Genomic DNA, 14,625 nt, shown 5'->3' on the forward strand with positions numbered 1-14,625 from the left:
CTACTACTACCACTGGACCTGACGGGATACCAATTCGATTCTACACAGAGTACGCGAAAGAACTTGCCCCCCTTCTAACAGCCGTGTACCGCAAGTCTCTAGAGGAACGGAGGGTTCCAAATGATTGGAAAAGAGCACAGGTAGTCCCAGTCTTCAAGAAGGGTCGTCGAGCAGATGCGCAAAACTATAGACCTATATCTCTGACGTCGATCTGTTGTAGAATTTTAGAACATGTTTTTTGCTCGAGTATCATGTCGTTTTTGGAAACCCAGAATCTACTATGTAGGAATCAACATGGATTCCGGAAACAGCGATCGTGTGAGACCCAACTCTCGTTATTTGTTCATGAGACCCAGAAAATATTAGATACAGGTTCCCAGGTAGATGCTATTTTTCTTGACTTCCGGAAGGCGTTCGATACAGTTCCGCACTGTCGCCTGATAAACAAAGTAAGAGCCTACGGAATATCAGACCAGCTGTGTGGCTGGATTGAAGAGTTTTTAGCAAACAGAACACAGCATGTTGTTATCAATGGAGAGACGTCTACAGACGTTAAAGTAACCTCTGGCGTGCCACAGGGGAGTGTTATGGGACCATTGCTTTTCACAATATATATAAATGACCTAGTAGATAGTGTCGGAAGTTCCATGCGGCTTTTCGCGGATGATGCTGTAGTATACAGAGAAGTTGCAGCATTAGAAAATTGTAGCGAAATGCAGGAAGATCTGCAGCAGATAGGCACTTTGTGCAGGGAGTGGCAACTGTCCCTTAACATAGACAAATGTAATGTATTGCGAATACATAGAAAGAAGGATCCTTTATTGTATGATTATATGATAGCGGAACAAACACTGGTAGCAGTTACTTCTGTAAAATATCTGGGAGTATGCGTGCGGAACGATTTGAAGTGGAATGATCATATAAAATTAATTGTTGGTAAGGCGGGTACCAGGTTGAGATTCATTGGGAGAGTGCTTAGAAAATGTAGTCCATCAACAAAGGAGGTGGCTTACAAAACACTCGTTCGACATATACTTGAGTATTGCTCATCAGTGTGGGGTCCGTACCAGATCGGGTTGACGGAGGAGATAGAGAAGATCCAAAGAAGAGCGGCGCGTTTCGTCACAGGGTTATTTGGTAACCGTGATAGCGTTACGGAGATGTTTAATAAACTCAAGTGGCAGACTCTGCAAGAGAGGCGCTCTGCATCGCGGTGTAGCTTGCTCGCTAGGTTTCGAGAGGGTGCGTTTCTGGATGAGGTATCGAGTATATTGCTTCCCTCTACTTATACCTCCCGAGGAGATCACGAATGTAAAATTAGAGAGATTAGAGCGCGCACGGAGGCTTTCAGACAGTCGTTCTTCCCGCGAACCATACGCGACTGGAACAGGAAAGGGAGGTAATGACAGTGGCACGTAAAGTGCCCTCCGCCACACACCGTTGGGTGGCTTGTGGAGTATGAATGTAGATGTAGATGTAGATGTACTACTACTACTACTACTACTACTACTACTACTACTACTACCAGTAAATAGTTCAAAGTTGTATACTAAGAAAGTCACATCAGATAGTACAGACATTTTTTGTAGGCCAATCTCTTTGGTTTATATATTTTTAGTTTTTATTTTTTCACTGTATTCTTTCATTCAATGAAGACATTTGAACAGTATAGTCTGTTCATCACGGATTTGTTTCAAACAGGTAGGCTGTTGGATTCCTAGATAACGATGTCCAATATTTCGTTCCAAAAAGCACATGAAAATAGCTTTTTGGACAGCTTATGTGTGAGTGTGTATCTGGTATACCAGTCAATCTTGGCGTGGATCACTTTCCAATATTACTTCCAATTGATGAGATTTTAGACTTTTTATTTATTTTTGGAACATTCCTTTGCCCTGTGGTAACAATTATATTGCAATGAAATACCTAGTTTTCATCATCGTCATTTTCTTCTACTTCTTCTTCTTCTTCTTCTTCTTGTTCTTCTCCATTATCACCATCAGTCTCAGAAACATCTATACTAGAAGTATCAGGTCCAGCACTCTCTTCCTCTTAGTCATTGCAAAAATGTCTTCACTGTCAGTGTCATCTAATTATGAATAATTATTTTCTCCCAGAACATTCCTAATTGGTGCGTAACATCTGCCACCATAAAAACATGAAGCTGATAGATACATCAACAATATAAAGGTAATTATACTGAATCTGTCCACATTGGAAAAGGTTAGGTTAATGGCAGCAACATCATACTGTTGCCATATGGCATATGGCAACAAACTGAAAGTACTGATCAGTTTTTTTATCATTTGGTTCCAGAAACATAAAAACATAATCATGTTGAACAATCAGGTTGCTGTCAGTTATTAACCTCTTTCTTGCACAACATTTAGACTCAGTAACTCGTAGTCTCCTTCAGGAGACTAATTCCAGAGTATGGAATGAGTCCAATATTTATGGCTGTGTTGTGCTAGGCACTCCATCTGCAGTCTCCACTGCATCAGGTCCTCTGTCCATAGTATGCACTGACCAGTAGCAGTGATTTTCTGAATGCTGTGGGCGTACTTTGTAGTTACTATCCATTGCCAGAAGTTCCGAAAGATGTCCAATTTGTGCTAGACATTTTATCTTACAGTTGTCATCATTTAAGCCCTCCTGTGATCTAGGACATTCTGTAACCATGATATGCCATGTCAGGCATTCTGTCTGAGGTCCGTACCCACCAGGAGTGGTTGCAGTGTTATTTTCAGGCTGCCGGTGTTCAAATTACCGCTTGAGTCTTGATAGAATGTCCTCAGGTATTGGGTCTGATGTACCATTTCATGTGCATCCTTTGTTACATGTACTGGGCTGTTTTCTCTAACTCCATCTTCAAACTTGTGTCCCCTTGTGTGTTGATGTTGCTTCCATTGCATCTTCAGAACGAGTGCCAGGTTTCAGGTAGAGCTCAGCTGGAAACTGGTGTCATGGTTAATGAGATTGTCAGTGACCTTAATCTCAATAGATTCTTTGGTGACGCTGTCCCAATACCAATGTTTGTTTTGGAATGTTGGTGTCATTATAATTCCTAGAATAACACAACGGAGACAACATAAAGATGCGAGGTGACAGATTAGATTAGTACTTGTTCCATAGATCATGAATACGACACTTCGTAATGATGTGGAACGTGTCAGGAGGTGTAGTTAGAGAAAACAGCCCGTTACATGTAACAAAGGATGCACATGAAATGATACCTCAGACAATACAGGGTTGCAACAAGTTTCCTCAAGTGAATTTCCCTGATTTCTAAACAAGTTTTAGCATTTTTCCTGGCAAATTTTGAGATCTCAAAAATATGTAAGTACTTCTGTATTTCTTCTCCATGTAAGTAAAAATCTTAAGTATTTAACATCAACATCTTTTGTAATGAACTGTTTTTAGATGGAGAAATCAAGCCAAATGATATATGTGTTTCATTAAGACAACTGTCGTTATTTTACTTCAGTAAAATGAAACACATTTGGTGGCAAAAATACACATTTCCTTGAAGTCGCAACACAGATTTAAAATGCCTTCACTGTTTTCAGAAATCACCTTAGAAAGAAGTAGGCCTCTTGAAAGCTTATAACACAGAGAAGAGTTGTGTAAACCAACACAATAGGCAATAAAATGTTGGTTCTACTGTGTTCGTTATTGTCGATTATAACCCACTGTTTTATGTCTGTTATTTTACAGGTATTGTGTGTTTTTTCTTTCAAGAAATATATGAGTACATAGCATACAAACAGCCAGCGACTGCCACAATTTCCTTCTTCTTATCGTCTATACTTCCTAATATACAAACTACTTTCGTAGTGGCAAACTGTACTGCAGTACATGAAATGTCTGTAAAATGCTGCATCATACAATGTATTTGTAGTAAGAGTCACAATTCCTGAAATCTATCCCCTGTGGCATCTGGCCTGCTAGGAATACTGCAGTCTGGGTCCATGGATAGACCACGAAAATCTGCCACATTGTCCCACACACAGACAGATCCGGCCTGTGGACAAATCGGTGAGACTAGATTCTATTGGCAGGATCTGCACATTTGTGGGAAACGACAGGCTTCAGATCATTAGACCCTATCCATTAGATGTACCCGCAGAAATGGCCTGTGGTTTCAGCCTGCTGCAAAAATCCACTTGTTTGGCCAGGTGTCACAGACACCATGTCAATGAGTTGAAACCATGGTGATCAATCCATGCAACAGATAACTTGTGCAAATACTCTGAGAATCGATACTTAAGAGGATAGGTAGCAACTCGCCATAAAGATGATTGATGAGCTGCAGGCAGGCACATAGAAAAGATAATCACACTCTCAGAACTACATTTTCGGCCCTAGCGTTTGTCAGAAAATGAGAGCACAGACACATTCACACAATCACTCAGAGAACTCATGGACACATGAATGCTGTCTCTGGCCACTGTGTTAACAACCTCTGAGCATCAGATCCAAACAAACCACACCTCACACCTCCCTGCCTCTCATCATCAGCTGCTAGCTAGCGGCATATAGTGGTGGCAGCACTGACTGCAAGCTGAGGGGAGTGGAAAGAAGGGGTGAAGCAGTAGGAATGGGGTAGTAGGGAAGCAGTGCACATACTCAGCTGTACCCAGCTGGTCACGATGCATGACATCTCAGTAAACAAACCATTTCATCTGCTGAGACAAAAACTAGATTTTTCCAATGTGGTTTTTTCTTTCCCAAATTTCCCTGATTTCCCTGACATGTCTGAAATTCCCTGATTTCCAGAACTTGTGGCAACCCTGCAATAAACTCAATACCTGAAAACATTCTAGCAAGTCTCAAACAACAATTTGAACACTAGTGGCCTGAAAATAACACTGCACCTGCTCCTGATGGGCATGGACCTCGGACAGAATGCCTGATATGGCAAGCCATAGCAACAGAAGGTCCTAGATCACAGGAGGGCTTAAATGATAGTTGTAAGATAAAATGTCTAGCACAACTTGGATATCATTCAGAACTTCATACAGCAATATTGACAACAGATAATAACCATAAAGTATCTGCATAAGGTTTGGAACAGCCGCAGCTAGAAAAAAAAAAAAATACAGTCACTGCTATTGGTCGGCGCATAGCAAGGACAGAGCACATGAAGTGGTGTGGACAGCAGATGGATCACTAAGCACAACATAGGCATATAAACACTGGATTCGTTCCACACTGGAATCAGTATCTGACAGCATCTGAAGAAGACTGCAAGTCACGCAGTTGAAATATTGTGCAAGAAAGATGTGAATAACCAGCAGAAACCCGATTGTTCAACATGACCACACCTTGTGAGGAAAGCCTGAAGAGTTGCATTAAATGACACCACGTGGAAGAAATGTATTTAAACATTAGAAAACTGGATAAGCTTCGACAAAAGAAGGGGAGAACATTCAGTTCTCCGTTTCCTGCTGTGATGCCAAGAACTGGACGTGGTCCCAGTATTTGCTAGAATTAAAACACATCAGTTCCAGAGCGGCCAACAGAATTAAACATCGAGCGAGGTTAGCATTGGTCAAGGAGAGAGTGCATGACATGCACCACTGACTTGATGTAACATTCAGAGAGTTGCTGCCTCTAAACTTTTTTATAGCAAGCTCTCCACCCAGACAAGGCTGGGACCGACTTGATGGCACCTCCTGGTTCCTAGCAGAGTGCATGAGGAAGAAATCAGGATCCTGTCAACTAGCTAAGTTTGAACGTCTTAACAACAAGGGACAGCAGAATGAGGTTGCTCATATGGCCATCAACATGAGAAAGAAGGAATTCAATGCAACCACCCTGAAAGTACTGAGCAAGGGTCTTAATTTTGCAGTTATCCCCAAAAATATTCCTGTTGCAGACTTTGTCAGTGCAGTGGAGCAGATGGCTCTGAAACTTCCTGCTAGTGAGACTAAAGTAATTCAACTACACATGTAGTGTACTCACTAAAACCACGCTACCCAAACCAAACATCTCTGGTGATGAGAGGTTGGCATTTAAACAACTCCATGAAGCTGACAGCATTGTGAGAGTACCAGCACAAAAGGGGAATGCTACTGTCGTCCTACAAAAGGCAGATTATGACAGTAAGGTGTGACAACTCACGGATGAGCTGGCATACAGACCAGTAGAAACGGACTCCACAGAGATGATGAACAGGAAGACAGGGCTATTCTAAAGGAAACTGGCCTTCCAGAGAAGATCATTAAGCAGCTAAGGGCAAAAGCACTGTACAACCCAGACTTTATGGCGTGCCTAAGGTGCACAAGGAACGGGTGTCTCAACATCCAGTTGTCAGCAATGCTGGCACACCTTACTGCTCAGCATCTTAAGTAGGTTCTCATGCCATATGTGGGGAAGTGTGCCCATCATGTTCACAACTCAAAGGATTTCCTACAACGCCTCAGGCAGCTACAGGCGATGGACTCTGACATCATGGTCAGCTTCAATGTAATCTCCCTGTTCACCTGCATATCACTAAAAGATTCACTTGATCTGATTGGATAAAAGTTCAACAATGCCCTCTTAGACTTATTCAGGCACATATTGACCTCAATGTACTTCCTATGTGGGGGCCTATTCTATGAGCAAACAGAAGTGGTGGTAATGGACAGCCCTCTCTTACCGGTGGTGAGCAATTTCTTTATGGGGATATTTGGAGACGAGGCACTTACATCAGCCCCGGATCAACTGAAATACATTTTTAGGTATCTGAGTGATGTCTTTGTTATATGGCCCCATGAGAGAGAAAGCTTGATGTTTTCTTGGACGCGTAAACTCATGCCACCCTAACATTAAATTCACCATGGAACTGGAGAAGGATGGTCCACTCCCATTCTCAGATGTAAGAGTTAAGAGGAAGGCAGATGACACTTCAGTGTCAGTGTGTACCACAAACCCACTCACACTGACTTGTACCTGCAAGCCAGCATTTATCACCATCCAGCACAGAAAATTGGTGTATTTGGAACTCTGGTTCACTGGGCACAAATTCTGTCATATCCTGATAATTTGGCAATGGATATAGAACACCTACAATCTGGGTTCTACAAAAATGGATACTCTTCTCAAGATGTTCAAGAGGCACTGCACACTGTTTCCCATCGGAGGTTCCTGAAGAGGAACAAGAAGAAATGGAGGAGGTTGCATATTTACCATATGTCAGGCCAATATCTGCCAAAAGCAGCAGAATTCCCCTCAAAAATAACATTAAGAGCATGTTACAGCCACCCATGAAGATTAAAGCTCTGTTAGGGAGTGTGGAGAATGACCTGGGTCTGGAGAAACCGGACATTTATCACTTACCATTTGAATGTGGTATGGCTTATATTAGGAGATGACTAGAACATTAGACATCAGGTACAAAGAACACCAAAGGTACTCCAGACTGAGACAGTCATCCAAGTCAGTGATTGTTGAGCATTGTTTAGTACTCAGTCATTCTATGAACTACACACATCAAAATAATCAAAATAAGTTTTGCATCACCCCGCTTCCCAGAACTCCTGAAGATAAACATTGACTGTGGATATTGTATCACACACACAGTCCCTTTGACTGTTCAGAGATGTCACTAAACCCACCCAAAGATGTAAACAATCATGCATGAGCAGCGCCTGTTTGACAGACGGGGTCTGACAGCCTATCAGTTCCAGTCATTCCACCAGGAAGGCGGTACACGGCTCGTGTTGTCTGTAGTTCAACTATGCCTAGACGGTCTATACCACAGTTCGATCGCATCCGCATTGTTACTTAGTGCCAGGAAGGGCTCTTAACAAGGGAAGTGTCCAGGTGTCTCAGAATGAACCAAAGCGATGTTGTTCGGATGTGGAGGAGATACAGAGAGACAGGAACTGTCAATGACATGCCTCGCTTGGGCCACTGAAGGCCTACTATTGCAGTGGATGACCGCTACCTATGGATTATGGCTCGGAGAAACCCTGACAGCAACGCCACAATGTTGAACAATGCTTTTCGTGCAGCCACAGGATGTCGTGTTATGACTCAAATGTTCGCAGTACCCTGCATGATGCGCAGCTTCACTCCCAACATCCATGGCGAGGTCCATCTTTGAAACCACGACACCATGCAGCTTGGTACAGATGGGCCTGCGGATTGGACCACTCAGGACTGGCATCACATTCTCTTCACCGATGAGTGTCACATATGCCTTCGACCAGACATCATCGGAGACGTGTTTGGAGGCAACCTAGTCAGGCTGAACGCCTTAGACACATTGTCCTGCAAGTGCAGCAAAAAGAATGTTCCCTGCTGTTTTGAGGTGGCGTTACGTGGGGCCGACGTACTCCACTGGTGGCCATGGAAGGCGCCATAACGGCTGTAAGATACGTGAAAGCCATCCTCCAACTAATAGTGCAACCATATTGGCAGCATGCTGGCGTGGCATTCGTCTTGATGGACGAGAATTTGTGCCCCCATCATGCACAGCCTGTGAATGACTTCCTTTGGGATAATGACATTGCTTGACTAGAGCAGCCAACATCTTCTCCAGACATTAACCCTATCATATATGCCTGGAATAGATTAAAAAGGGCTGTTTATGGAGGAAATGACCCATCAACCACTCTGAGGGATCTATGCCATTGAGGAGTGGGACAATCTGGACCGATAGTACCTTCATGAACTTGTGGATTGTGTGCCACGATGAATACAGGCATGCATCAATGCAAGATGACGAGCTGATGGGTATTAGAGGTACTGGTGTGTACAGCAATCTGGACTACGACCTCTGAAGGTCTCACATGGTGGTAAAACATGCAATGTGTGGTTTTCATGGGCAATAAAAAGGGCAGAAATTATGTTTATGTTGATCTCTATTCCAATTTTCTGTACAGGTTCCAGAACACTTGGAACCAAGGTTATGAAAAACATTTTTTGATGTGTGTATAATGATGCCAAGATCCTAACTCAAACATTGAAGTACTGGGACAGCATCATCAAAGAACCTATTGAGTTTAACGTCACAGAGAATCTCTTTAGCCATGACAACAGTTTCCAGCTAAGTTCTGTCTGGAACTGGGCACTCAGTCTTCTGAATCTGGAGTTAGAAAATACAGTCCGGTACATGTAACAAAGGATGCACATGAAATGGTACCTCAGACAACAGACCCTATACCTGAGGACTTTCTACCAAGTCTTTGGAGGCAATATGAACACCAGCAGCCTGAAAATAACACTGCGGCCACTCCCGGTGGGCCTGAAATGCCTGAGAGGGCACGCCGCAATAACAGAATGTCCTAAATCGCAGGAAGGCGTAAATGACGACAATCAGAAGAAAAAATGTCTAGCATGACTTGGATGTCATTCAGAACTTCATACACCAATACTGGCAATGGATAATAACCACAAAGTATGCGCACAGCATTCGGAACAGGTGCTACTTGAAGAAAACTCTACAGTTGCTGCTACTGGTCGGCGCATAGCACAGACAGATCACCTGATGTGGCACGGACTGCAGACAGATCGCCTAGAACAACATAGGCATAAATACCGGACTCATTCCACACTGTGAGTCATGCAGTTGAAATATCATGCAAGAAAAACATGAGTAACTGGCAGAAACATGATTGTTCAACCTGACAATGCCCCATCAGGAGAACCTGAAAAAATACAAAACATTATCAGTTCTGCTATTAAGCATCATTTTAAATATTTTATCTATCTGTTGTCTTTAGATCTGATCTAAGTGTCATGAATAATTCACTCTTTCATCTGCTTCTGTGTGCTTCTATGTACAACAGACATTCAACAAAGATTATCAGTTTTAGACTTTTCCGTCAACGTAATAATGCTAAACACAATCTAGCTCCATGCAGTCAGACTGCATGCATTGCCACAGACCAATACCTTGGATATACGAGTGATTTTTTTTTTTTAAATTATTCATAAATTTACAGGTTGTTGCTGAATGGCAACATTGTGCAATAGAGGCTTAAAGTAGGATGTTTGTACAGTGTTTGGGTATCACGAGTGTCACGTATCATACTCATTTCCTCTTCACATTAAAATTACACAGCTGAAAATTCTGCTCATGTGCTCCATGCAAATAATCTGTGTTGAATGTGACGATTTCACAATATTGTAGCAACCTGGAAGGCTTTAAATGCTAGTAAAATTATCACACAGTTGTATTAACATCAGCGTAACTAAGTCACTAGGACTCCCTCAAGTGCTGTAAATACACAGGAATCAATTTGAAAATTTTTAATGAATAACAAATAAATTTAGAATAGTAAACATCATTTACTGTAACAGTTTTGAGAATTCACAGATCCCTTTCTAGCAGTTGCTATTTGAATCTCATCTTTTTGATCTTTAAGTTAAATGTAACTACATCCATAATCTTGTTTTTGTTGATATTTAGTGGAGTATAATATGAGTAAATCCTTGATTTTTTTAAAGAATCAAACCTAACATATAAAACTGTTTGCAATGCCTAATTACTGTGCAAATGAATTGACATGTGAACTGTTTTTTTTTTTAAGCAAGGTAGTGAACAGAAGTTTGAAATTATGCTTAAAATCCCAAAGTTCTCTTGATACAAAACACTGAATTAATATAATCTGGTTAATTTGTGTTCCATTTTAAGCAAAAGTTAGTTTTTCTTGCATATAATTTTTTATGACATCATATCTCCGGAACTATCTGTCACACAATGTTACAATTTTGCAGGTACATTCAGTGATATATGTAGATACTGTGTGCTAAGTTTGTTGCAAATAAAGCTAGTAGTAAAAAATAATTAAAAAAATATGTGATGATTGACACAGAAGTTCTTCTGCATTAACAATGAAAATGGAGTTATTGATAAACTTCTTTCCTTTCTTTTTCCGGTGGATGTTAGTGAGAAAAAATTTCACAAATTATTTGTGAAGTTCACTGGGAGACACTAAATGCTCTCATAAACCAAATGTTCCCTGCTCCTGGAAACCATTAGGTAGGCAACCTACTACTGGTACCGGGATCCAAGATAGTGTTTTAGTTACATAGATAGTATGAGGATGATGCAGAAATTTTTCTAAACTAATGTCATTCAATCTCATCTTCTGTATAGTCATGTAGCAGGTGTGGAGCAATTAATAAAAAAAAAAGCATAGCGTCAGTTGTACCTGTGATGCTACTGTTGAATCTGAAACTGTGTTATTCATGATTGTCGTCTTTGTCCAACCTACTGTGATGTAACAAATTTGTACCATTTCACACAGAGATGAAGTTAATTTGTTTGGGGTGTTCCGTATAATGCTCATACAATAAAAATAGCAGAGAAAGCAATGTAGTAGTAAAACAGTGCTCTCTTTCTTCATAGCAAATTGGCATATTGTTCAAATTATGATTAAGAATGATCCTATGTTTCATCAGTGGAACTTACTTCATGGAAAAACAGGCATTCAATTCTAAAAAGTGTTGTTTACTTCTGAGCATTCAATAAAATCCCATCTTATTGGCTGTTCTAAATACTGATGTTTGTTCTAGGAGTGAACTGGATGATTTGGGTGATCCAGAACATTATCAGGAAAGGTTCACTGCCGTAGTGAACATTTTTGTCATGGATGAGGAACGAACTCCTAGTCAGCAACCACCTTGGGTTGGCCACTCCTCAAAGAACTTTACACCAGATATTCTATTCTCTACAAAAATTGAAAAAGAAGAAAACTTTGAAACATTTGGTAGGTAAAAAGATAGGTAATTACAATAAGCACCAAAAAGTGACCCATCTTCTTATAGGTGTAGGAATCTATTAAGTTGATTGTCTGGTCGATGTATAAGACATAATAAATAACATAATTCACCTTTTTTTTATCTCACATCCAGTTTCTGACTGTGTTTTACTCACTATAGTGTTACTCCCCCCACCAAGAGGGAAGTTGAAAGTATAGCTGATTGTGGTGCTCTGCACATATGATTCAATTCTTCACGTAAATAATAGCATTTCCTCGTGTAAATAAAAGTAGTTCAAATGTCAACATGCAGACAACATTTTCTCTTTCACCCTACAACGATACAGCCTCTCCTGTTGGTGCTTTTTTGAGTGAAGTAATATTTCATGTTTTTCCAGTTAATCAGCCACCTCAGGGCTCACCTGCCACTGCCTCAAGAGTAAAACCACCGCAGAGACCTGCACCTCCACCACAAGTGAGAGAGTATAGAGATGCCAGCCCAGAACTGCAAAGAAAGGTCTGAACAGTGTTGCTATAACCATTGATTTATTTTTCACAAATATTTTAAAAAATATTTTTTTTTTTTTCTGTATTGTGGTGCCTTACTTTTTCAGCCACAAATTATCCAGTCAGAGTACAGAGTCATATGAAAAATGCATAGACTTGTCAGGGCTGTCAAGTTTCATTAATGCCAATTATAAGAGAAATCACAAAACTAATGTTAGGAAGATGTCCCATCAATGAATGTTACACAACACCAGCAGGAAATAGGTGAACAAACATAGCATGTCAAAACGCACCCATGGCGTCAGGAAAAATGTCATTGCGCTGTGGTAACATGTCTCTCGGAGACAGAAGACGTGGAGGACAACGAGCAGGGAAGCAGCAGGCATGCTTGATCATATTCTTGTTAGTTTGTGCAGTCTTAGCTTTGACAGGCTTTTACAGATGATCCATTATCACACATTGTTCTTGTGTTATCATGTTACTAGAGAATTCCAGATGGAATACAAATATTGGAAGAGTAATGGAAATGGAACATGGTATCTTGGCTTATAAACATCTGTCATTCTGCAGAGCACACACTTAGTCTTCCTGGCTGTGTAGTCTGACTTGGCCTTAGTTGGGCCGCCATGCTGGGTGAATGTAGCTATGTTAGTCTGCTAGTTACGAGTAAGAGCCAAATTCATATTCTGACATTGCATGTTCATATCTACCAGATGGCTGTAATTAAAGTGCACTACTCACAGACGTCCAGTGTTTACTGTAATTATCGTATGGCAGATATGCTAATGAGTTAACATGGGACCAATTTACTTTGGAGAAATTATTTTTGACACCAGGTGCAATTTATAAATCTGGCGCTGTACAGCATATTGTCATCTTCAATGCTCATATTGAACAAATTGTGTAAGTAGTGGTTAATAGTATAATCAGCATTATGCCTTTCTCACTTGTTTGACCTTTCCTGCCCACAACCTGTTCTTAATCCATTACGTACGGAAACATTTTTGTGCGTCTTTCTTGCAGGCACAGTACCAGATTTGCATCTGATGGCCAAAATTGCAACTAATTTTTTCTCCTGCATAAACAAGTTTCCCATTAATGCTTTAGAATATTTATCAAGTCTTGCACAATACATTAATTACAGCCCACCACCGCACCTCTATGAGTAGCTGCATTCAAAGTATAACCACCTGGTATCAATGAATATCTCCACTTTGTGGTAAGTAGTTCTTTTGTTTATTCCATTGTTTTTATTCTTGTTATTTTTGCTTACTCATTTTTAATAAGGCCTGCTCCCCCACCCCCCCACCCCCCTCCCCTGTCTCAGTTTGTTGTTGTCTTAGGCTCAAAGAATGGTTTGATACAACTCTCTGTGCAGGTCTATTCTATGCAGATATCTGCTTAATTACTGCACTTCACACCCATATGAATCTGCTTACTGTAGTTAAGCATTGATTTCCCTATAAAATTACACACACACACACACACACACACACACACACACACACACACACACACACACACACACACACACACACACACAGAGAGAGAGAGAGAGAGAGAGAGAGAGAGAGAGAGAGCACTGATCTCCCTCCTTCCTTCCCTCCCCCTCCATTTATAGTTATATTTATACTCTGCAAACCATGGTGAGGTGCATCGCAGAGGGTACATTCCATTGTACCAGTTACGACAGTTTCTTCGCATTTAATTCATGGATGGAGTGCAAGGAGGAGGAATGAATGTCTCTGTGCCTGCAGTAATTATCCTTATCTTATCGTCATGATACCTATGTGAATGATACATAGGGGGTTGTAGTATATTCCTAGAGTCATCATTTGAAGCTGGTTCTGGAAACTTTGTTAATAGACTTTCTTGAGATAGTCTACCTTCAAGAGTCTGCCAGTTCAATTCCTTCAGTATCTCTGTGACACCTTCCCATGGAGCAAATTAATCTGTGACTTTGCTTCCCTTCTTTGTATACATTCAATACCCCCTGTTAGCCCTATTTGGTACACAGGTCCCACACACCTGAGCAGTATTCTAGAACTGGTCGCACGAGTGATTTCTAAGCAGTCTCCTTTGTAGACTGATTGCAATGTCCCAATATTTGCCAATGAACTAAAGTCTGTCACTTGCTTTACCCACAACTGACCCTATATGATCATTAAATTTCATATCCCTATAAAGTGTTACACCCAGGTATTTGTACGAGTTGGCTGATGCGAACGGTGATTTGTTGATATTATTGTCATAGGATACTATGTCTTTTGTGAAGTGCACAATTTTACATTTAAGAAAATTTAAAGCAAATTGCTAATCTGTGCACCGGTTTGAAATCGTATCAAGATCTAACTGAATATTTATGGAACTTCTTTCAGACAATACTTCATCATAGATAGACGCATCATCTGCAAAATGTCTT

General features: G+C 40.8%; 1 protein-coding gene across 3 annotated transcripts in view; it reads left to right on the forward strand.

Annotated features, from left to right (window-relative positions):
• The window catches only part of LOC126260250 (cyclin-G-associated kinase), a 256,668-nt gene that overhangs the window by 157,003 nt on the left and 85,040 nt on the right, over positions 1 to 14,625 (forward strand). For all 3 annotated transcript variants that reach the window (XM_049957574.1, XM_049957583.1, XM_049957590.1), the window contains exons 16-17: positions 11,512 to 11,705; positions 12,095 to 12,213. In XM_049957574.1, the coding sequence (XP_049813531.1) occupies positions 11,512 to 11,705; positions 12,095 to 12,213 (313 nt within the window). The remainder of the gene's footprint in view (positions 1 to 11,511; positions 11,706 to 12,094; positions 12,214 to 14,625) is intronic.

Source organism: Schistocerca nitens, chromosome 1 (genome assembly GCF_023898315.1).
Source record: "Schistocerca nitens isolate TAMUIC-IGC-003100 chromosome 1, iqSchNite1.1, whole genome shotgun sequence".
Lineage (NCBI taxonomy): Eukaryota > Metazoa > Arthropoda > Insecta > Orthoptera > Acrididae > Schistocerca > Schistocerca nitens.